Genomic DNA, 23589 nt, shown 5'->3' with positions numbered 1-23589 from the left:
TTTTTTTTTTTAATTCATTTTAGAACGAATGCACGTGTTTTTGGCGGCAAAATTGAGACGAGTTCTCTGCTTTGGCGAGTGCGAGCTGGTTTAGTCAGATGGCAGTGCGCACCGAGGCACCACTCGTTCTCCCCACTTGGGCACTCGGGTCGGTGAGCACCAAAACCCGCGTGGATCCGTCGAGTTGATATTTTATCTGCGCGCGAGTATCGCTTCGGACCGCGGGTCGAGTGCACGCCTCTGTGATCTTTCGCCTTCGGTCAGCTCGAGAAAAATTGGACTTTTTCACAATGAATTAAGGTAGGTTTATCAAAAATTTTATTTTTAAATTGCTGCTTTTGAATACAAATCGGTACGAATAATTAACATGGGAATCAAAACAATAATTGAAAGATGGAAATATTAATTTTTTGTGACAAAAAAGCGAAAAAAGCAAAGATGTTGCAAAAACTTCTGAATTAAAGAAGACATCATCTTGAAACTTAAACGATTAAAACCATTAATTTTAAATTTCGAAAATAAATATCAGATTTTTTAGCACATTTGCACAAAAAGTATATATTTGTCCGTGTTGGTCTTGTCGCTTAAGGCCTATTTAATGAAGAGCTCTTCGTGGAACGACGAGTGTAATTTTCGATCCGACCGCACACCTTGACGGTGAAAAGTGCGATTTATTCCGCATTCATTAAGACTGATTCCCAGAGGGGCACCTGGAAACAATGCCCCTCTGCGCCTCTATTGGAACTTCTAATTTACATCGGCCGCTCGCACTCAGGTGTGCATTTTTATCTTTTATCACCACCGAGCGAAGCCTCTCCAAACACTCACGTGAATAATGAGCGCAAACACGCTGCTTTTTTATTGCCGCGCCGCCTAAGTCGGCATTTTCGTCCGTGCTTTATGCCCTGGAAATGATATTTTCTTTTCTCTCCCCGCCGGCGAACGAGATCTCTATTCATTATAAAGTGAGCGCTCATCTCTGACTGTGTTTTATTGCTCACTCCCAGAGAGGTTCCGATTCCGAGTTTTATTATATTACTTCGTGCAGGGATATTGTAGCTCACTCTTTTCAGGGCAGATTGAAATTCATAATAAACATACAACCATAAGCTGAACCAGCTAGTGAAAATTTCAGTTCAGACTTAGTAAATGGTATAAAATAATTAAAATTTTATTGATTTCTTTAAAATAAAATCTTGTTTTATATTTATATACGTGTCAATGTTTGTACTTCCAAGTTCTAAGGGAATTTTGAGTCAAAAACTTGTGCCTCGCAATCTTTTAAAATTATTTTAGTTAATTTTTAGAGCAAAACAACGCTGAAATTTATTGATGCACAGTTTAAGATTCAACAGGAATATATTTTTTGTATTTAATTTTTATATTAATTTTGGGGTATCAATATTTCATTGAAACTGTAGAAAGAAAGTAATGTTAATTTCTGATTTATAAAAAAAGTCACTGAATCTTAAAAGGAATGAAAAAAAAACTTTGGTTTAATATGTTAAATATAGAATGGATATTTTTTCCAAAAATTTACAAACTAAGGCATTTAAAAAAAATTAAACATGTCCCTTGTAAAGATGCCACAAAAATATTAAAAAAATCTTTTAAATTTACTATTAATGAAGATTAATTGCTAGATTTTCCGTTTATTTTTTTAGCGTAGAAGATTTCGGACAACCTGTTTTCAGAAGCAATTCAAAAAGACAACCGCTATTCTATTATTGTCAGTGAATACCATGCTAAACACAGCGCCACTTTTTACCGTATCTCCCAATAGAGCACCACGTGATGGCGAGCGAATTGTTGTTTGCAAGAAAACTTGTCCTGCCTCTGATCTCCGCTTGAGGTCCCTTCGCAAAAAAAATGGAATTATATAAAAAAAAAAACCAGCAAAGCTTTTGCCAAAACTGGTGCATAAAAAAAAATTAAGATCACCCTGTGGCGCCTCGGACAATTTTCAATAAATTTATTACCTCAAGTATGCGATCGGCTCAGATCCTGTGAATTTGATTAGCTCGTTTTCTATTCACTCTTCTAACACGAGCATCGCTTGTCAGAGAGAGAGAGAGAAGCGCGCTCTTCTCCCTTTTTTACATTTTGTGTGTACGCGCGGCCTTTTTACACCTCCGCACATTCTTGAGGGAATCAGAGGCAGCCGCGGCTCCTTCCTTAAATGGGCTGTCGCCATGTCAGGTATTTCGAATTCAGCCCGAGATTCTTAATGAATTTGCATCGGCAGGGAAAATTGTGCGCTTTTTACGAGATTGGCGCAGACTTTGCGCGAACCCGAGATATATAAATGGGGAAAATGTGGCGTGCAGGATGTGCCGAGAGAGAGATCTCGTTTCAGACAAACAAGCAAAACGCAATCAGCGTTTTCTCCTAATAAGGAAAGGCATTTAAAGAGAGGAACGAATGGACCACCTAATGAGACTCGAGACGTCTCGCGAATTTTCCGCCACACTTTGTCCCCCGTGTCCACTTTGCGAGTGAGGAATTTGTTTCAAGTCGGTGGTCAACTTGGAGTTTCGGCCGGTCCGAGTTGAGTGCCACTGGAAAATTGGCCAATTTTGCAATCAGCTGCGATTCGCGATGTTTGGACGGAACAGGTGCGTGCGACCGGCCGACGACTCTGATTATTGTGAGTTCGTTAATCATACGGCGTGGCAACGTTGCTATGCGTTTCTTTCTTTCTTTTGAGCTGCAACTGACTATTATTACTTGTCATGGAGCATCTCAAGGAGCGAAAAGTTATATCCCGAGGAAAGTTTTTACTCAGGAACGCCCTTACCAAATAGGGTTTCTAATAAACACTGGGTTGGAGGCGCACACATACGCAAAAATCTCACGTCTGTAAGGAATAATAATAATAATAAAAATTTTAATTCAAATGGAAATTAGAAACACTAAATTTGTATGAAAAATTGAAACCGGGTGAACCTCGTTGCTAAAAAAATATAGGACAGGACAACTGACCCCATGTTTATATATTTCTGAAATTTTTTAATTAAAATTAAATTCTCCTAATTTTTTTTTAATGAATTCCTCGCACTTAGCTGCCACTTACTTTTAGTTTTGACTCTACAAAACCCTAGGTTTTTAAAGTACCAGCAGACCGCACGTGGCCTTATGGGGTGTCGTTTATTTATTTATTATTTTTTTCATTATTTCTTTATTCTTTGCAACAAAGCTCGCCCGGTCTCAATTTTTCATAAAATTCTCCTCACGTGTTACCATTCAATTTATATTAAAATGGTACCGTTGAATTAAATTACTGCGATAGATCTATTTATTACGTTTTGAAGGCTTTTGCTAACTTTCAAAAATGGTTTTATTTAATTATTTATTTTTTGAAGACAAAAATTCAATTTTTAAAGTGATATAAATTTGCCACACATAATGCACCATTCAATTTTTCAAAACAATATCAAAAAGTGCCATTTCTAACAAGCTCGTTTGGATAGTTTTTGAATTTTGAAATTTATGTCAATTAAATTAAATTAATTCAATTAAAATTTTTGTATTGACCGAGAAAAATAAATAATAATAACAATGCGAAGTGATGCCTCCTTGATTAAGGATATTAAGGTACGCAGCTTCCTGTTCTGGCATTTGTTAAAAAAAAATAGGTTGATAAATTTTAATTTCTGTTTAAAAATAAACTGCGTTTTGCAAAGTTTTTTTTTTACATATAAATTTTATTTTGCAATAATCAAACAAAACCAAATAATAAATATTTATATTTTAGAAATTCCTTAATTAGTTGTTAATATATGAAACAAAATATTCATTGAAAACGGGAAAGCAATTAATTTTTAGTAAAAAGTAGCAAAAGCAATGATGGGGATCAGCCGGTAGAGGGAGGAGAGGATTCGCAAATTTTGAAACAAGCAAGAGGGGGGAAGTGAGGGGAAGATCGTTGCCTGCTGGATAGAAACAAAAACAAAACAACAGGAGTGAAATAATCCCGACTGTTGCCAGCGTTCTTCTAATTTTGAAATCGAAAATTCGTTGCGAATCCGTTGCGGCTCCTTCGCAATGGAAGAATCTTGGTGAGTTTCAAATTTTCTGGTTATAAATGCAAATGAATATGTCTCGAGAAAATGATTATTTAATTATATTCTTAAACTTTTGTATGTATGAATGGCGTTAATTTAAAATTTTCGATAACTGGAAATTGATCTGTTTATCACAAAAAATTTCAGCGATTTTGTAACGACCGAGACGTTTCCCAGGGCATTGGCGGTTGCCAAAATAAAGAGGTCAAGAATTGAAAATCTTGTGTCCCTGAGGGAATTGGCCATGCAGAAAATCATCAGCTACGACGTCCGCATCCAGTCGTCACCTCTGCTGCCACACTTGCGTAAGTTCTTTTTTCACAGTTGTTTTTGTTGCAATTGTAACTTAATTTTTGTCTTCAGCTTGTAATTTGAAACTGGAAATTTTGGACCGGATGGAAGCCAAGGGCATTGAAAGGGAGAAGCAGCTCACCATGCCTGCGGTCAAGGACTTGATTTTCAAAATGGTCAACAGCCTGTTGGACGCTAAGACCAAGAAGTTCGACTTTGTCATTTTCTCCACCTACCACAAGTCTGACCACCAGCGCGACCTGGACACTTGGAAACTGCTTGTCAAGAAGTGTCCGAATTTGGAGAAAATTTCAGACTCTCGGAAGCATCCTGCGCCACTTTCATATGAAACTAACCAAGTAGTGAAAGGAGTGGGCAAATTCAAGCTCCAAGTTGTCAATACCTTCCTGCTCCAGTTGCCCAATCTCCAGCACATGCTCCTTGAGCAGTACCAGTGTGACGAAAAAGACATGGCTTGGATTGTGCAGCGCTTCCCGAACTTGATCACCCTCGGTGTTTCCTTCAACATGGTCTCGCCCCCCTTGTTTGCCAGCTTATTTTGTCTGCAGAGGCTGGAAGACCTAAAAATTCACTGGGAAGCAAGATTGTGTAGGAAATTGAGTCAGGTTAGTCAAAAACATTAATTTTTAAATGGTTTTTGAAATTAATATTATTTATCTTCTAATAAAAGGAGGACCGAGAGAGGCAATGGAACTTCTTGAAGAATTTTGGTTTGGAGTGTGTCAAGAACTTGCCCCAATTGCGTGTGTGCTCTATTTATCCTGATTACATGAGTAGGATTCTCAGCCATGGGCAGGATCTCCCTGACGAAGATCCAAGACTGCCGCCCCTTCAACTTGAGCATGTATCGACGAACCATTTTTTCGACTTTCGTCGCACACCCTACTTGAGGCATGTCAAGTTTGTTGGAAACATTCTTGGAGACGTCTCACCAGCGCCCTGTGCCTTCTTGACCAACCTGAGGGTTTTGGAAATGGTATATGTTGAAAATGGAATCCTCATTTTTTCCAAATTTTGACCATCTGTGGCAAGCAGTTGGTGGAACTCATACTGAAGATTGAGGAAGAGCAGGTGGATGTTTGCGACATTTTCATGCTTTGCCCGCGCCTGTCAAAGTTAAAGTACGATTTTGGCATCTACATCAATGAGACAAAGCCTTTCAACGACCAACTGGACGCCAGTCACTTCCAAAACCTGAAGGAGTTCTCTTTGGACTGGAGGCTCAGCTTCGCCTACGCCTCTCAATTGATGGCCCTCGTCCTGACAGCTCCACTTCTTGAGTGCCTCATAATGTGGAACAGCTTTACCATGACCCCTGAGGTTTGCAATCGATTGCACCGGCCCTTGATTAAGGGAAAAATTCTGCAGCAACTCAAAAAGTTCAAGTTCGGCTCCCATCTTGAGCAGCCTGCCGAGTTGCTCCAATTTCTTCTGCTGCTTCCAGTCCATGCTCCCCGACTTGAAAAGATGGTGTGCTATGGTGCTAATGCTTCATTCAAGAAACAGATCCAGGAATCCCCACTGCAAGACCTCAATGCCATTGATCACTTTGAGTACACCGAAAGCAGAATTGTGCGTGAAAACTATGTAGATGAAATCGACGGATAAATACAAATAATTTAATTATTGTTGAAATGTGATGTTTTGTTTAAAAATACATTTTCCTCTCTATCCTGCTCATCCTTTGTATATTATTGCAAATTATTTCAAATTTATTGAGATCCCATTAATTTCATTATTATGATTTGTTAATTATTATCTTAATCTTATTCTTTTATTGAGATGCAACGCAGATTAAAACTATTATAAATTTTTATAATAAAAACTGAAGCGTTCAGCATTCACTGTTTCCGAGAAGCCGATTTTGGATAAACTGATATTCTTGCATTTTATTAAAAAGCATCTGTCACATATTTTTAATCATTATATTTTAATTTTTTAAATTATTTATCATTATCAATAGAAATTTTCATAAATATAATAAAAGTTTATTTGCAAATAATAATATTTCTATAGTTAATGAACCATAATTTTTTCGCAATAATGTGCCAAGTCAATAGTCGGGTAAAATACACGAAAGCAGACTCCACCCTTAACTCGCCCTTGAACAAATAGGTCAGTCGGCGTATCTGTGTCAGCCCTTGTGTGCGCATCGCTTAATAAATCTCGCTAAGCGTTTCGGCGTTTAATTTGCGCGTGTCCACCGCACTATAAAAGGCGCATCCCACCGAGGAGCCTCAACGCGCGCCGGCACGATAAATAAATCGATCATCGCCGGCGCCAAAAGTGCGCCTCCGCCTGCTTTTTTTTCAGAGAGCGTCGCCGACCTTGACCGCACGCTGACAGCTCGTGATACTTTTTATTATGTCAAGGGTTGGAAAAGTAAGTGTCAGGAAATTGAAGACTAGATAAGACATTTTCCTTGACAGCTTATTTGTTCGAAAAGCGCAGAATCACGAGAACACTTCTTGAAAATAAAAAAATTATGTTTCACAAAATTCTGAAAATTTAAATATGCTGGATCAATTAAATTGTTAAAATTTAAGTCGATACTTACGAATTAAATCAGGTACAAATTAAAAAAATATTAACTAAGGAAAAAGAAAATCTACGACGTCTCATAAGTCAATAAAGAATAATAATAATATTAAGGACAAATCATTTTTTTTTTAACAAAATATGAATTTAAAACGGAATTTTCTATTTTTTTTATTTATTTTTTTTTTTCACTAAATAATCATTAACATTTAAAAATACCTTAACATTTAAGAGCCTAAAACAGGCTAAAACTTGCACAAAAAAGCGTGCTGCATTTCGTGAATTCCATATCATAGATCATCTCATTGTATTTTTGTTTTAAAGTCATAACCAATTCAAAATTAATTTTAATTCAAGTCTTTAATTTAGCTAACAAATAAATTAATCAAATTATGATTTTTACTATTCTAATTCAAAATTTGATAATCAGGAGACGAACTGATATATATTTTCAATGCCATCACGTAAGAAGGAAACGCGTTGTTTTGAGATTCTTTCCGGCGATTCTCAGCAAAGAGTAAAAATTTCACAGTCGTGACTCTTTTTTTTGCTGCAAGAATGAGGTGGCACTATTATAATTCAGAGATACGCTCTTTCTCCCCAGAGAACATTAACGCCCTCGGTGATGTCATTTCAGAGTCCGCGACACAACAACAACCGACTCCTTTCATCTCGCGAAGTTTATTTTCCTCCTGACTGCATTTTATACGCAGTTGAGGAAATCTGGCGGAAAAGGGCCGAATCAGAATAAAGAAGCATTGACGAGCGGCGTCTCTTTTTGTACAAGAAGAAGTTCTCTCTGCGAGATGAGAAAAAGAGGGAATGAATTATTTATATCAAAGCAAGACGGCCGGCAGCTTCTTTTCGTCTCCCCGCCATGCTCGGGCTATTCGTCAAATTTAAATACCATTTCTGTATACTGCGTTTTAAAAGATTTGATTGATGACAGCCGCGATGAATTTATATTTATGGGCGGTCTCGCGCCGCATCATTCTTCCAAACACGTCCGAGACGAGACTTAACTTAGATTGCAATGAGAAATTTTATTCCTCCTTTAATGAAAAGAAACTGCTTTTTAATTTCACCAGCATTCCTCTTGAGGAAAAATAGATGAAAATGAAATTTAAAAAAAAAGGAAAAAATTTATAAAAATTAATTTAAGTTTCCTGGTGTTTAGAAACTTTTTACATTTTACTACAGTCTACAGTTTGATATAAAAATCATGGAACTTAAAACTTATAGCATATTTTTTTTTGTTCTTTAATTAACGTGGTTTTCACCAATTCAAGTATTTTTCTACTAAATTTCAAAGCAAATTATATTTTATTTTGTGGCAGAGTTGATTAGCGGAATTTGGAGAAAAAAAATTTAATTGGTATGAAAATTTCTAGTTCAATTTATTTCATGGAATTTAATTTGTGGCTACTTTTCCTTCGTTATTTATTTACCAAATTTCTCTATGATGAACATTTTCTTAAAATTTTTGATATAAATTATAGTTCTATAGTTAAATGACTATTTTACTGATTCTCACCTTTATTTAAACATTAACAGTTATTCTGTTATTGTTACTTCAATTTCAAGGCTTCAATTTAAATTGTACATTCATTTACGCTTGGGTGATGAATCAATAGTAATTAAAAATGGTTGAACATTGGAAATCCACTTATAAAATTAATCATTAATTTTATTGCATCAGTTTTGATTAAACTTTTTTACTCTTGAGGCTCTTGATAGTTTTCAGTCAATACTAAGTAAGAATGACTAGCGGCGGCTCGTGGGCGCTGCGTGGTTTAAAAAAAGTTGCGAAGAGAGCTGCAGCCGGCCAAAGAGGATGCTAAAAATAGACCCGTGGCGTAAATTAAAAACGCGCCATGTTTTGATTTTGCTCAAGAGTGTCTGCGTGTGTGTTGTGTGTATATATGAGATCACCCGCACCGCGCCGCCAGCACTCCCACAACACATTTTTATCAATCATGGTAATCAAACCCAACAGAAAAAAATCGTAAAAAAATCCATCTGGATAGATTATGTCATTTTTGATGATTTTTGTTATGATACGATTACATACGGATGAGTGACGAGTAACTTCTAAGATTCTCTTGATTATAATGGAATGATTAAAAAAGTTCAATGGCTCTAATTGCTCATCTTCTCATATATACAACAAAGAATATATATAACATTTGCTCTTTGTTATGACAATTAAAATTTAAATAATATAAAAATTGATAAAATAAAATTTTCTCTAATTTTCATGACAAAAATGATATAAAAATAATATTGTTGCCGTGCATAAACGAAATAAAATGTAATTTTCCATAAACCAATCATTAAGACATATCCTATAGCAACTATAATTTACAGACATATTTTCTTATTTCCACGTTGATTTTGTAACGGCCGCTCTTCATAATTACGCCACAGAGTCCAAAGCTGAGCTGCTATTTCTGGAATGACGAGTCCGCGCACCGCGATGTGTATAATTTTCTCAAGTGCAGTTTATAATTAGAGATGAGGAGAGGCTGGACGCGACAGCATCTGGAATTATTTCCATCAGCAAAACAAATAAAAATTACAGAAGGACTTGGATGTTAATTGTAATCCAACGGCAAAAAGGATGAAGGTGTATTGAATACCCTTTGCAGCGAATATAAATATTAATGACGGCTCATTGAAATTCCTGCTTCGCATTCAATTGCAGTTTAATGCAGCAGATTAAGCTCAAGTGAAGTAAATGACTCTATTTCCTGCTAACAATGGGATAAGGTCAGCAAAAATGCGTGGAAAAAAGCAGCAGGATGACAGGATGTGCATAAAATTAATTTATCCTATCTGCTTGGTGAGACTTGAAATAATACAAAATTAAAATTGAACTTTAAATGATCGCTCTAAAAACAGTAAAAAACCAAATAAAGCAATCTTATTTGACTTGATATATAACTAAAAATAGAAAATAGTTTCTTTTGTGCGTCGGTTCTGGTTGTAAATGGAAGCAACATTTCTGTAATTCTGTCAATTTCTTTGACAAATCGTGCAGCAGAAAGTTTTAAAAATAAAATTTTGAATTACATAAAAGAGTGAACAACACAACTTAAAATTTCAATCTCTTTTATATAATTGAAGCTTCAATTAAATTCGCCAAATTAAAAATTTAAAAAATCAATAACGCTTCAACGTGTATGTCTGATCTGCATTGAAAATTTAACAAGTCACTTATTTTTGCATGCAAAACAACCAATTGTTTTGTTCATATTTATCGATTGTCTGCAAATAGTTCCATTTTCTACTTGGCTGCTTGAATTGGCTTGTTAGCGGTTGGAGGAGAACAATGAGTCGACAATTGGCAACAAATCATGCGAGCAATAATTGGCCGCGCGCATTGAAAAACGATACCTTAAAAGGCATGCAAATTATCATTTATACACATCACACGGAAAGGAGCTTCCACATTTGGGCGCTCACTTGCGTATAGCGCAAAAAAAACAGACATAAAATATCTCAGCTAGGGCGGATCCGCGCTCATTTCATTGTTCAGCCTTTGCTGTCACAAAAGCAGAAATAACAAAAGTCGGTCGCCTTATCCGCTCAACCCGTTTTGTCCTTTTTTTTTGTTCTCCTGACATATTTTTACCTTGAGCTGACAACAAAAAGGCGACGTTGTTTGTCATTTTTTTACATTCAAGCTCAGAAGAAATAAAAATAAAATCTCCTACGGTTTAATTTTTGAAAAGCAATTGAATTATAGTGAATTTTTCTAATTGTTACTTTGTTAATTGTAATTCTACTACATAATTTTTATTCCGAACACGCGTCGCCTGCCCTTTAATATACTCTGTGTTGATGTCGCAGAACTGGTCTGGTCGGAGCTAAAACGCAAAAAAGAGACAAAAGAAGCAGCAGTTTTCTTTTGTGAGCTTCTGGTGCAAAATAAAATCACTCGCTGGCTCTGCTGGAGCCGCAAAATAAATCGACGCACTCGCAGCGAGTGACAGCACGAGCGCGCGGCACCATTAAAGAAATCGCCCTGAACGCAGCATGAATCACTCACAGGTCCCAAATCGATTTTGCTTAAGAGGACTGACCGCTTCCTTGAATAATCGATTTGACCTCTGCGCCTTGTCGGTGGAACCTGAAACGATAAAAGACGGACGCACCAGGAATTTTAATTGAATTCAAACTTGAAGCTTCCTGACAATCACTGCGCCAAAATTGATAAAAAGTGACATTTTGTTTGAATATTAATTTATTTTTTATTAATTTTTTTTTCAATTTATACATTTTACTTGAAGCTATCTATTAAAATTATTTTTTTTAAATCAATTCGATTGTAATAGTATAATTTTTATGATTATTGATCACAATTATATGCATTGAGGACAAATCGTGATTAAGTTGCAAGTGGGCTCTTCAAAATTTTCCTAAAACACTTAATCAGGGCGTAAAAATTAAAAAAATTCCTCTGAAAGAACAAAGTGGAAGAATTTTTTATGTAACTTATAATTACTAATTAATAATTATTGGTCTTGCGTTTGTGTCCATCAATTAAATGACGATTGATTTTAATCAAAATGTAAATTTTTGCAACAATTTGGAAGAATTTCCTATTCCAAAAATAATAATATCAAATATTATCAATTAAAATAATACAAAAATCAGAATCATCATTTGTTCTTGCTATAAAACCACATAAATTTTTGTTGTAATCTTTGATTCTAGCTATAAAATATCTTCCTTTTTAATTGTGTGCAAATTTCCACCGTAATTTATGACTTATTGTGACATTATAAATAACAGAAATTGCTGAACGTGGCAAAATTACAGGCTGCGTGCCGCTGAGAAGAGCTTTTTCCACGCTATCTCTTCCATCGGCTCATAAATTAGTCGCGCTTAAGCGGTAATTATTGTAAGAAAATATACTTGATGCTGTTCGAGATTCTCATTTGTCTGCGTTCAAATGATTGAGCACAATTTCCGCGCCAACTGTTTTGTACCTTTTTGTTTTGCGCGCCGGAGAAACAAAACGATCACCTCTGAACGGTCGAGAGATAAAATTTCCTTCGGCCCAAAAAACTCGTGCCATTATTTTTGTTCGATGTTTTGAATCGCGAGTTCACAACATTGCCGCGAAGAACAAAAAAAAAATCGTGACCGTGAACATGAGTTTTGCGATTGAGGAGTCGTAGACCTGGAGAGATAAAAACGTCGACCAAATGACTTCACAATGGACTCACGAATCTTGCGGTCGGCGCTCTTTTGTGCTCACAAAAAATATCATGTTGGCTAATCACACTTTACGCTTTAATTTTAAATGCAATAACACGTTATACATATTTAAGTTCAGCCTTCTGAACTTAAACAAAAAACGTCAGCAAACAATTAAACAGTATTTAATAAATTTTTTATAAAAGCGGCGTTTTTTAAAATTATAAATTGCATTGAGTGTTACCATTCAATATAAATTGCACTGTAAATAATTTTCTAAAATAAAAATTCAATTTTCGTATCATTATTTATTAAATGAAACTTTTATCAATGCTATGAATTGAATGAAAGATTTTATTGTTAAATAAATTTAAATTTTAAAAACGCTATAAATTTATTTCTTACAATTAGCATATTTTGAGTAACATGGCTTTTCATTAGTCACCCGGCAATACTACTAAATTAAACCATTTAATATGCAAATGCGTTTGTTATACCCGTGAGCAAGAGGCGCCTGAAATGTAATAAAAAGAGGCCAGAAACTAGATTTGAAACTATCCGAGGGAACGGCCGTGTTGTGGCATTTGGGCGTTTGCTCTTTGGGTAAAGGTCCCTTTTCGGAGTGTGATTTAATGATGTGCGCGGCGGCGGCCGCGGCATTTAATTCTTGATTCTAACTATTTTGTGTCCGGCAGGTTTCACGAGTGGGCGTCTCTCCCGTAAGCACCAAAACAACGAAAGGGCACCATGGCCAACGCAGGCCCGCCGGGTCCGGCCAAGAAGCGACGCGAGTCCGACTGCTGCAGCGTCGGCTTTCTTAAAAATGTCATGCACATCTACAACGTGGTTTTCATTGTAAGTGTCAAAAATGAAATAAGCTCTCAATTATTATGCATTGAATTATTATTGTTATTTATTCTTCTGGGGAAATACAAAAACAAATTTTAAATTGGAAAAAAGAGCAGAATGGGTTCACAATTTTTGGAAAAATTTCCAGATATCTTAATTTTATAAAATCAATTAAAAGGGTGATCCAAAAGCCCTTAACCTGATTCAGGCTAAATCAACCCACCTGCAAAATTGACCGTGGCTTAAATTAAATTAGCCCAGGCCGCAAGTTTGGCTTTTTGATCGTTCTCAATAAATTAGATTTGTAGAGTAAAATATAAGAACAAAATTATATTAATCATAAGAAAATGATTTATTGTAATTTTTTTATTAATTAATATAATTTTATAGTTTTTTTCTTTGTTCCATTAATTCTCAATTAATTTCATAGATATTTTTATCTAGTTTTGCTCGACTAGGATGTTAAAAATTCAGAAGATTTAATATAGACAGCTCCTTAATCTCCTTTGCCTTGTTAGATAAACAATTTTAACTGATTATTTTGTGGATTAAGAATTAGGAAATCTCTCAATTCATTACTTTTTTTAAATAAACCAAATTCTTAGAAATTTCCAAAAATAAAAATGAATCTTTTAATATTACGGTCGATTAATAAATTTTCATTTTATGAGTGTTTTTAACAGTCAGATTTGCATTCTCGAGAATAAAAATAATCGGTAAATTTGACTTTATGCTTTTTTGTTCACGGATCATCATCATTGGATGCCCATTTTAATATTTTTTCGTTCATTGTTCGCAGATCGCAGGGCTGATTGTGTTAGGCGTGGGCGTGTGGAGCGTTGTGGCCAAACACCAGTTTGTAGCCCTTTTGGCCACTTCCACCTACGCCCTCACCGCCTACACGCTGCTGCTGGCTGGGGGTCTGGTCGTCGTTGCCGGCGTCGCTGGCTGTGTGGCTCTGTGTCAGGAGAACAGGTGCCTCCTTCTTGTGGTGAGTTACAATTTTTCCAATAAAATAATATAAGTAAAAGCTGGCAAAAGCCCAAAATTCTTTTGATTCATAGATATTTTAAATGAATAAAATTAAAAAAAAAAATATGAAGCTTTTTTGTTTAAACCAATTAATTTCTCTTTCAAATTTCCATAAAGTTACTCTAAATTTTTTGTTTCACTAATTCCTTTTTATTTGAAATATAAATCTTGCAAAATTAATCTGTAATGTCGTTTAGTACTAGAACTATTCAATTAGTTCTAGAGATCATCTCCTTATTTGAGTGTCAACTTCTTCAAAAGTATAAACTTATATAATAGTTTTAATCTTTATTTAGCATTTTAATTCAATATCTTACCTTTTGCATTTCACTAACGCAATGTATTGTTAATTTTTGGATATTTGGATACATCGTTTACTTTTGACTTGTCTCATAAATAATCACCAACCGACCACCCAAGTTGGTTTTCTCTATTAATTGAGAGATGTTAAAAACTCATCTCTTTCAAAACAATATATGAATGCACTCGGAAATATAAAGAAACTTGTGCACTGGTCTCACCCCTCGAAAAATTTCACAGCACCTTTCTCATGTTCCCTTCGTTCTCTCCACGGCCCATAAATAACTTCTTGAAAGTCGAGCGATCATAAAATAGGAAAGGCGGGCGGGCCGCAGAGAAAATTCATGCTTATTATTAAAAAAAAAGAGGGAATAACTCTGGGTGGCGCACGCGGTCCCTGTTTTTTTTTCTCCGCAGCTCTTGAGATTATGGTGGATGCTCTGATATCGCGGCTATTTGTATTAAATGCAGAGCAGAGCTAGGTTCCCAGATAAGGTGTGACAATATTAGCTTTTTGTGGAGATGAAGGGGTGCGAGAGAACATTCGGGCCTCACAAAGGTTCGGTGAACTGATATGTATAAATTGGATTGGAAGTCCCCACGAAAGAATCAAGAAATTAATACTAAAAAAATTAAAAAAACATTAGAAAAATTATGAAAACAAAACAGCCTTATTATGTACAGACACCCCTTTCTGAGAGGCTAAAAAAAAAATTTGCAAAAAAAAATTTTAAAAAATTTTAATTAAAAAATTAATTATTAGAAATCACCTAGACTTATTTATTTATAATTGCTTCAAAATTGCTGAACGTTCTTTTTTGCTCTTGCCTTGCTGATTATTGTGACTTTAGACTGGGAGACTTATTTTTTTTTTTAATCAAAACAAGTTTTCAACGTGCATTATCCTTTTCTTTTTTTCACATTATTTCTCGCATCCTATTCACTGTATGGCTATTTAAAACTTTTGATTTGAGTTCATTTTGTCGAGGGGCGGAATTTTATGTACGTTAATAAGTAGCCATGTGGCTTCTGCGATGGAATTCCACAAGGCGCTTGAAAATAATTGAGTGGTAGAATTAATTCAGATAAGCCTGCACGCTTCTCATGATTAAGACGGAAACTAATGGCGATGCAGCTCGCGGCACTTTTTTAATTTGATTATATCCTTTTCTTTCTTTTAATCTGATGACGAAATCTTTCTCACGTCGCAACGCGCCAGACTAATTTATCGAGGGCGATAAACCTGACGACACGAAAATTTTGATTCTATAAAAGACACACGTTGATGAATAAAAATCCGAGAGAATAAAAAAATCATACTGAAAATCAAAGAATTTATAAATTTTAAGTAAACAAAACACGGAAACTAGCAACTTATTTTTACTATTTTCACTAAAAGAAAAGAAAAACTTTTCTGTTATTGACACACAGAAGCTGAAACCCACCGGAGACCCTTGTTTGATCACTTCACGTTATTTATGTATGCTCAGTCAGGCCATCCGCAGGAATGTAATGATAAAAAATGCGTGCTCGTTAAACAAGTGGTCCGGCCGCAGCCTCTCTTGAAAAGTCCTGTGACGCTCTCTGTTCAAACATTAGTGGCTGAATTATGCTCTCATGGCATCCTCGTTTCGTTCTTCCGCTAATGGATTCGGAGAACGAAAAAAGATATTCCGCGTACGGCCGCTGCTTTTGTTTCGGCACACTTGTTGATGGCTAATTATTTTTGTATTCTCGACCGCCGGCCACTGGATGGGGCCGCGCTTAATTAATGGATTGTGCCGTCGAGTAGCCATTATCTGCTAATTTGTAAGTGCTTTTCATATGTGGCGCATATTAATTGTAGAGCCACTCGCGGGAGCTGAGATGAGAAAGAAAAAATAACGTTGTATGATGAGAGAAAAATTGCATTTTTTTTATCTCCTTTAAATTTTGTGTCATTTTTTTTATCAATATAAACACAAATTAGAATAATGAATAATGTTTAAGATTTTAGCTTAAAATTTGTACACAGGCCAAAAATTATTTAATTTACTAAGGTTATGACATTTTTATAGAATTAACTATAAGATTAAAAAGTCATTATTAAAAATATATTGTATTTAATAATAATGGATATTTTTTAATGATCTAATTTGATATTCTTTTAATATATAATTTTATAAATTTTTTTTTTAGAGAATTTTTATTAATTATTCTTACTTAATTTCTAATATCCATATTTAAAAAAAAAATAGTATTTAGATAAAATATTATTTAAATTTTTGGTACATACTAATATAGAGGTTATTAAGAAAATTAACAATCGTTGATTGGGTAGCGATAGCAGACAAGTCTAGAGGCCATTGTATTAATATGAAATGCAATTAATTAAAATTCTTATGTTCTGAAAGAATTCCGAAATATAATTTAAATTACAAAAAAGTTTTCTTTTAAGTAAAAGTGGCTCCTTCTCATTCCAGTACATATTCACTCTTCTGCTGATCTTCCTCCTGGAGGCGATGGTGGGCATTTTGGCCTACATCTACGAGGGCCATGTGCAGAATGAACTCAGCGTCAGCCTGAACGAGACCTTCACTGACGGCTACCAAATCAACCCCGAGGTCACCAAGGCCATAGATCAGCTGCAGCTCGAGGTGCGTTTCATTGATAACTCAATCCAGGCCATAAAAATTAAGTGCCTTCTATTTGGTCCTTTTCCTTCCTATCAATTTTGAGATGCATACAATCAAATGTTAATTTTGGTTAATTTCATAGTTTAAATGCTGCGGAGCCGTGAGGTTTGAAGATTGGAAGTTTTCGCGCTGGCTGAAGGAAAACCCGAGCGTGAAAAATTTGGTGCCCGACTCGTGTTGCATCAGCAGGATTGAAAATTGCGGAGTTCGAGACCACCCTAGCAACATCTACTACAATGTAAACAATTTCTTAATAAAGTTAAATTAAAATAAATTTTATTTTTTAAACAGGGCTGCATTTACCGATTGGCAAACGAAATGAGCGAACACCTCAACATCCTCGGCGGAGTTGGTCTCGGGTTTAGTGTGGTGCAAATTTTTGGCCTGGTGCTGGCCTGCAGTCTCTACATCAGACTCAAGGACCCGCCGAGACAATCGCAAACAAACAACACGGGAACCACCAGCAGAACCTGAAAGTGTCCCTTGGAAGAAAATCTGTTCCTAAAATTAACTACTTTTATTTGTGTGTACCGTGGGTGAGCAAAACAATAATTAACCGCGCCACCTCTGATTTAACTTTAGTCGGAGAATTACTGTAAATATTTCAGGCATTTTAATTTATTTATTGTATAACGTAATTTATTATTAATAATTTTTTTTCATTAAACAAAATTTTCATTCATGTGTTTTACAAAAAAAAATTGTTCTTGGTCACTATATATCATTAAAATGTACAGCTTGAGGGGCGAATATCAATGCAAAATGTAAGATGTGTAAATGAGAATTGAAAAAAAACAATTTAAAATAATTAATTGTCATGCACAATTTAGGATGTGAGACTAGAAGTAAAAAAATAACGTTCAAAATTGAAATTTATTAAAAAAAAAGTAAATTGTAACTTAATTAACAGATTGAACATTTATTTCAGCACATGTTACTCATGTCTTTAGTTTTCTTCAACATTTTGAGCATCTCATTCAGATCTCATTGTACTTTTCTTCTCTGACAATGAGAGGATTGAAGTTTTTGCGCTGGCTGAAGGAAAACTTTTGAATGTGACAAATTTGATGCTGCATCTAGATGAGATTAAAAATTGCCGAGATAGAGAACACCCAAGCAACATCTGCAACATACAACAACAAAATCGCTGATGAATCTAAAGAAAAATTAAAATAAATTTGAGATTTAAACCAGCAGGGTCGTATTTGCATTTACCAATTGGCAAACGAAATGAGCAACCACCTCAACTTCCACTGCAGCAGAGGCGGTCAGTGGTCATGAAGTAGGTGTATGTGTTCAGCGTTCAGCCCGAAATAAAAAAGGGGTGTGGCATTTTGAGAAATTTCTGGTATATTTTTTTTCAAACTTTTGTCGCCTTTTTTTCGTTTTCTTAATTAATTCAAATTATGTAAGGCCATTTCCAAATCAATCTGAAGTGTTTGGCGAGGGTTGTTGGATCTGGATGAAACTTGGCATGGTGATACGTGATACCCTAACCCTAAGGGTAGGTGGTCAACCTATGGTATATAGTTAGTCCAATATCCCAAGATTGCCTATTTTACAGGGGCTCATAGTGGCGATTTTTGCGAAAATAGTGTTTTCTTTAATCTTAATTATCTCGGGTTCTAGTGGAGCAATTTCAAAAAACTTGACACCGTTTGAAAGCCACTTAAATGGAATTTAATTCGGCCCCAAGGGTCAAGGTCAAAGCTCAAGGTCACTAAAAATTTTATGAAATTTGAAAAACGCCGCCAGATATTGAAGGACCAAAAATATTTTTATCTCTTTTACATGAAAAATGTTTCAAATTTAATTTTACATCAGTGTACAAATTTTGGAGATATGTAATTTCTTCGTTTTCGAGATTTCTACTGAAGAAGTTCAAAAAACGTGGTTTTTTGGCCCTTTTTTGAGGTGGTAAAATTTTTATCGCCCCTAAATTTGCTAAATTTGCCATAAAATTAAGCAAATACATTCCAGGTATTGAGGACCCATCAAATTTGAAGAATTTCTATGATCAGGATCGATTTTTGAAACCACCCCTACCCCCGGGGGTGGGTTTTGGGGAAAATTTTAAAAGTGACCAATGTTTGTGATTTTGATTGTCGTTTCCTATATTTTCGACATCCAGGAACACGAATCCGAAGTCAGTATTTGGTTTTTTAAAGTCAATAGCTTCATAAATAATCGCAGTTGAATGCAGGGAGCTCACAGGCCTCAACACCTGAGATTTATAATGCTTATAACAGAGATCAGCGATAAAAAAAAAATTACTCAGGGCGCCGTCGTAAGCCAAGGCGTTGGTAGCGGCAAGGACGTAGAGCGCATAGAGGTTTCCATCAGCAGGCCGTCTTTGGATTGGCGTCTCTTAATTTGTCTCTGGGGGAGAAACTCGTAGCTCAAAGGCCCATCGTGAGGCTCAAACGTCACCCTCCTGATTCTGGCACCATTCTCGCGGGCCTGACGACGAAGGTGCACCACTTTTTTGGCAACTGTGTGTCGACCTGAGGAAATTAAGTAAATTTTTATGTTTAGACTTAAATTCATGATTTCTTGATAAATTTTCTTACGCTCGGTGTAAGTGACGTCCTGGTGGTTAAAGGCCAGCGTCAGGTACTGGCTCGCAGTAGTGTTCACGTGAGTTTGCACCACTGCTGTCCCGATGAGCTCGTTAACCATATCACATTGTTCGATCGCTGCCTCGGCGCGATCGGTTAGGTAAATCGGGATGATGAAGTCGTCCATATCTCTTGATCGCAGCTTAAGGGACCTTGGACTCGGCGGGTTAGACGAGAACTTTAGAAAATGTTGGGGAAAGGTTTGAAAAATAACGGCTGGACTGGCTGGACTCGATGCGATTTCGGACTTGTTCGGAAGAGATTTGAATTTGAAGTTCAACAATGAACAACAAAATATACGAAAAATAAGCGTTTTTTATTGGTGAGAGGCATGGATTTGGGATTGGCCAATTAGCAGCCTGAATTCTTGCGATTTCACGTGACGTCATCATGCGACTATAGCCGCGCCCCCAAACAGCTCGTTTGTTGTTGCGAACTTTTTCATTTCTTTTTTACTTTTGTACTGTCGGATCGCACGCAAAATGTAGGAAATACGGGAAATTTGAATTTATATTAATGTCATACACGTACTTCACTTCTCTTCTATTATGGGCATGTGTAGGTATTCAGAATTTAATTCCATTTTCGTGCACTGTTGACAGAGACAAAACCTGCAGAGAGAAGACGCAGACTAGGCCGATGAGACAAAGTGTACGTGGAATCATGGAACACGACAGCGGCCGGAGGCTATGGTTCGACGATCGACGACCTTTTGAATTCACTCAATTTGACGAAGCGCAACACTGCAAAGGAATTATTGGAGTTTTGTATTATAAAAATGTAATATAATTTTTTTTTTTGTTTAACAAAAATCTGAAAAGGAAATTGTGCAGTAATTTACAGTTGCACGAATTTGAATTGGAACACTCTTCAGAGTCTTCAGTCCAAACTGGAGTCAGTTATTGGGCGTAATTTTGTTGCACGGTATAAAAGCTTTCATTTGGTTTATTTACTGTTTTAAATTTTATAATTTTATGTGATAGAAAACAATAAGATCTTGAATTTTTACAGAACAAATGCGAGAGACCTGCTCAAGAAGGAAAAGACGCAGGTGCTGGATGGAAGAAATCCTGGGGCCGATCATATGCTCCCTGGAGACGCTGAATCCGCAGCTGGTTCGTCTGAAGGTGCTTACGGGCAGGTACGAGGAGACCCTGGAGACATGGCTGGCCATGAAATTTCTTGTCATCGAGTACAAAAGCACTGTGGAAGTCCATTGATGACGAATGTCCCACTTGGGACGCTTCAAACGTTTGGGACAACTCGCAACAACTCTTGCAATAGTAAATAGGCTGATTAAAATTGCTATTAAATTGATCAACTTAAAATTTTTTATCTTCAGAGTGTGAAGATCAGCTGCTGCTGCAGATTTGAATGTCCAGTCTAGAGTGGAATCGCTGGAAAAAGGGAGGCCTCACCTTGGTGCCCCTTGGCCCAAAATTGCTGAAACTTCAGCTCTTAATCAGTAAATTGACCTAAAATCAAGTTCCAAATTGGCTGTATCTGACAAAATACAAAGTATATATATCTTTTGAAGTTATAATTAAGAAGTATATTTATCTAAAATTTAAATGCAAAATATTTCAGAATATATAAGACTGAAGTTGAAAGCCTGGAAAAAGTTGAGAAGAAGTTTGCCAAAATTTGTAAAAACCTGGAGGAAGGGGAGAAGTATAAATTGAATCTAAACTAAATTTAAGTGTTATCGAATTTCAAATAATGATTTTCCAGATTTGGAAAAAGCGATCTCTGCTTGCGTGTTGGAGCATTAAGAAACAACCGTTGACCGCTTCTAATTTGCACATCTGGGAATTCTCTCCTGACACTCTAGCATTGTCTTATCAACCCCCTGAAGTTTCCTCACAAATAAGGACCGAAGCGACTGGAGAGAGTGCCTGACGGCGAGTCAGGAGGTGTCAAGGCGCTCAACCAATTCCACCATGCATGTGTGGAGGTTCTTGGGAGAGTCCGGCTGGTGCCTTCCTGGCCAAATGGTCTAGCTGGCGCACCACTTGCAAGATGTAGAGAAAAGACTTGTCAGTATTTGTAGTTTTGTATTATAAATCAGATTTACTTAAATCAGTCTACTATAGGTAGAGAAGCAAAGCAGCTAGATGAACTGGAGTTGGTCGTGCAGCAGCTGAAAAAGGTCAAAAAAGAAAAGAACCTTTTGCACCACGAATTGGCATGTAACAGGAAGATCGATCTTCTTGCAGATCTCCTTGAGAAGCTGGTCAATGAAAACCGCAGACGCTAAAGCAGCTCATAAGGTGTCCACCCGCTATCCGCAGAGCGAGGACCCTGTTGTGCAGGAACTTTTGCAAAAAAACCTTTTGTGCTAGAGCTCCAGCACCAGGCGAAACGAGTTTATTATTATATTGAAAAATATTTTTAAAACAAAAAAATATTTTTGATAATTATAAATAGATAAAAATAAAAATGCAATAATTAATTGATCGTGGATATGAGGTCTAATTATTAAGTAATTAAATCTTTTCATACATTCAAAGGTGCAAGCGCTCGAAAGGGTCGAGAAGAGGCTGCGCAGCACAAAGAACAGTCCTGCAGCATCACCAACAACCTGAACAATGCTATCAACTCGCTGGAGCAGATCGCTGTCATGTTCATTCTGCACGAGCGTACCGAACAGCAACTTGTTCTAGCTCAGTCCTATTGTGCAGAACGACCATCTTCAGGGCCTTGTTGGGATGCTCAATAAAGAGGACCTTTCTGTAAAGACCCCACTTTTTTTTTAAATTTTCATTTTAGAATATTTTTAATTTCTAAAAGGCACTGCAAGAGTCTCTGCAGAAAGGCAATCATGTGGACCAGGTTTTGTCTGACCTCGACCGCCAGCAGAGGGCCTCACCCTGACAGTGCCTTCCGTGCCCTGTTGCAGTAACTGGGCCCTGAGGGTCTCACTTTGGCCATCAGATCAGTTGCCTGCTAGTGCTTTTGCATCTGAAAATGATAATTTTGACAAAATGATCGCGAACAAAGAAGACGAATTGAAGGTAGATAAAGAGAAGAAAAAAAGCATGTTCGCTTACTACGCAGCCTTCAATGTCTTCGTTGGTCGTGAACTGCAGACCCTGAAGGGCCTGAAGAGAAGGAAAGAAGAGAGTGAGGAGAAATTGAAAGAGTTGGACAAGTTTGAAAGCATAAAGAGAAAAAGATTGGAAAATGAACACTAGGAGTTGGAGAAGATGGAAAAGTTCCTCAAGGAAGGATAATGTTTATTAGTGGAATAATTAAACTCTTGTTTAATATGTTACTTAAGTTTAATTGCATTTTATTTTGATCAACTTACATTGTTAGTTAATGTCATTTACTTTTTGATTTGTAAAGAAATTCTTATCCTAAATTATGGTTCCAAATTATTTTAACTCATTTTTATTAATTTCTTGCAGTTGCAATGAGATTTGCCCCTCATATGCTGCAATTTTCATAGAGGCGCCATGAAATGTTTTGATAACTATAATTATTAAATTATTTAGAAAAGATTGGAAAAGGGAAGGTTTAAGAATGAAAAATATACGTAAAAAAATTATGTTGTGGAATATAAAAATTTATTTTTTAAGTGAATAAGTCAAATAAAATTAACTAAAAATACCATGTTTAGAAAAATGGTTCAAAATTGGATCTCTTCTTAAATTCTAATTTTTAGCTTTGATCATTCCACATTTTCATATCCAACGTAGATACTAAAGCTCGGGGATTTTCCTCCATGAATCATGAAAGATTCTTTTCTTGTTCATTAATTTATTCTTGAATTCTTGCGTCCTTGGAGAGAAGCAGCGTTCTCCGAGAGATGTCGGGTGCAGGTAGATCTTCACACACCAGCAGAATAGCTGCGCGGGACTGATCAAAACCCGTGCGTGGCTTCAAACAACCTGTGCCTCTTTTTATCTTGGAGATCTTAAAGCTGAAGAACAAAAGATTTTTCTCCAAGAAAATTAAAAAAAAGCCAATAATTGAAAGAGAAGCGTCTTATTT

The 23589-nt window shown here is 36.1% G+C and overlaps 3 protein-coding genes and 1 long non-coding RNA gene across 12 annotated transcripts; 3 read left to right on the top strand and 1 right to left on the bottom strand.

Moving 5' to 3' along the window:
• Nucleotides 1-140: 140 nt before the first annotated feature.
• LOC132194741 (CD151 antigen-like) lies at nt 141-18310 on the top strand. Its single transcript, XM_059616219.1, has 6 exons — nt 141-300; nt 12815-12974; nt 13768-13959; nt 16763-16936; nt 17058-17213; nt 17267-18310. Exons 2-6 carry the CDS (start codon nt 12867-12869, stop codon nt 17447-17449), a joined length of 813 nt encoding a protein of 270 aa, XP_059472202.1. The 5' UTR covers nt 141-300; nt 12815-12866; the 3' UTR covers nt 17450-18310.
• LOC132194753 (uncharacterized) lies at nt 3886-6276 on the top strand. Its single transcript, XM_059616235.1, has 5 exons — nt 3886-4058; nt 4212-4369; nt 4428-4981; nt 5047-5352; nt 5412-6276. Exons 1-5 carry the CDS (start codon nt 4045-4047, stop codon nt 5982-5984), a joined length of 1605 nt encoding a protein of 534 aa, XP_059472218.1. The 5' UTR covers nt 3886-4044; the 3' UTR covers nt 5985-6276.
• On the bottom strand, nt 17624-19928 carry LOC132194742 (uncharacterized). 5 transcript variants are annotated; one of them, XR_009441573.1, is made up of 4 exons: nt 19546-19928; nt 19250-19479; nt 18191-18528; nt 17624-18131 (listed from the first exon to the last, which is right to left on the bottom strand). XR_009441573.1 is itself a non-coding variant. In XM_059616220.1 (3 exons), exons 1-2 carry the CDS (start codon nt 19718-19720, stop codon nt 19250-19252), a joined length of 405 nt encoding a protein of 134 aa, XP_059472203.1. In that variant the 5' UTR covers nt 19721-19924; the 3' UTR covers nt 17624-18528. The 5 variants fall into 5 exon arrangements, 4 of the variants coding, with proteins under 4 accessions (XP_059472203.1, XP_059472205.1, XP_059472204.1 ...); XM_059616220.1 differs by having other exon boundaries at nt 17624-18528; nt 19546-19924; XM_059616222.1 differs by having other exon boundaries at nt 17624-18492; nt 19546-19924.
• Nucleotides 19331-22872, top strand: LOC132194744 (uncharacterized). 5 transcript variants are annotated; one of them, XR_009441578.1, is made up of 10 exons: nt 19331-19492; nt 20196-20373; nt 20427-20517; nt 20605-20876; nt 20936-21058; nt 21181-21264; nt 21325-21629; nt 21687-21863; nt 22104-22325; nt 22384-22872. It is a non-coding gene; the product is annotated as an uncharacterized LOC132194744 (long non-coding RNA). The 5 variants fall into 5 exon arrangements; XR_009441574.1 differs by having other exon boundaries at nt 19332-19492; nt 20936-21111; XR_009441575.1 differs by lacking the exon at nt 19331-19492 and adding an exon at nt 19499-20077 and having other exon boundaries at nt 20936-21111.
• The last annotated feature ends 717 nt before the right edge of the window (nt 22873-23589 follow it).

Source organism: Neocloeon triangulifer, unplaced genomic scaffold (genome assembly GCF_031216515.1).
Source record: "Neocloeon triangulifer isolate White Clay Creek 2 clone unplaced genomic scaffold, ASM3121651v1 ptg000008l, whole genome shotgun sequence".
NCBI classification, from domain to species: domain Eukaryota; kingdom Metazoa; phylum Arthropoda; class Insecta; order Ephemeroptera; family Baetidae; genus Neocloeon; species Neocloeon triangulifer.
This window is presented reverse-complemented; position numbering and strand designations above follow the sequence as displayed.

Coding starts and splice junctions, on each gene's coding strand:
- LOC132194742 (XM_059616220.1), bottom strand. CDS start 19,720: ATGGACGACTTCATCATCCCGATTTACCTAACCGATCGCGCCGAGGCA. Junction 19,480..19,545: donor GGACGTCACTTACACCGAGC/GTAAGAAAATTT, acceptor TAATTTCCTCAG/GTCGACACACAGTTGCCAAA.
- LOC132194753 (XM_059616235.1), top strand. Junction 4,370..4,427: donor ACCTCTGCTGCCACACTTGC/GTAAGTTCTTTT, acceptor TTTTGTCTTCAG/CTTGTAATTTGAAACTGGAA. Junction 5,353..5,411: donor ACCTGAGGGTTTTGGAAATG/GTATATGTTGAA, acceptor TGTGGCAAGCAG/TTGGTGGAACTCATACTGAA.
- LOC132194741 (XM_059616219.1), top strand. CDS start 12,867: ATGGCCAACGCAGGCCCGCCGGGTCCGGCCAAGAAGCGACGCGAGTCC. Junction 12,975..13,767: donor TCTACAACGTGGTTTTCATT/GTAAGTGTCAAA, acceptor CATTGTTCGCAG/ATCGCAGGGCTGATTGTGTT. Junction 16,937..17,057: donor TAGATCAGCTGCAGCTCGAG/GTGCGTTTCATT, acceptor TTAATTTCATAG/TTTAAATGCTGCGGAGCCGT.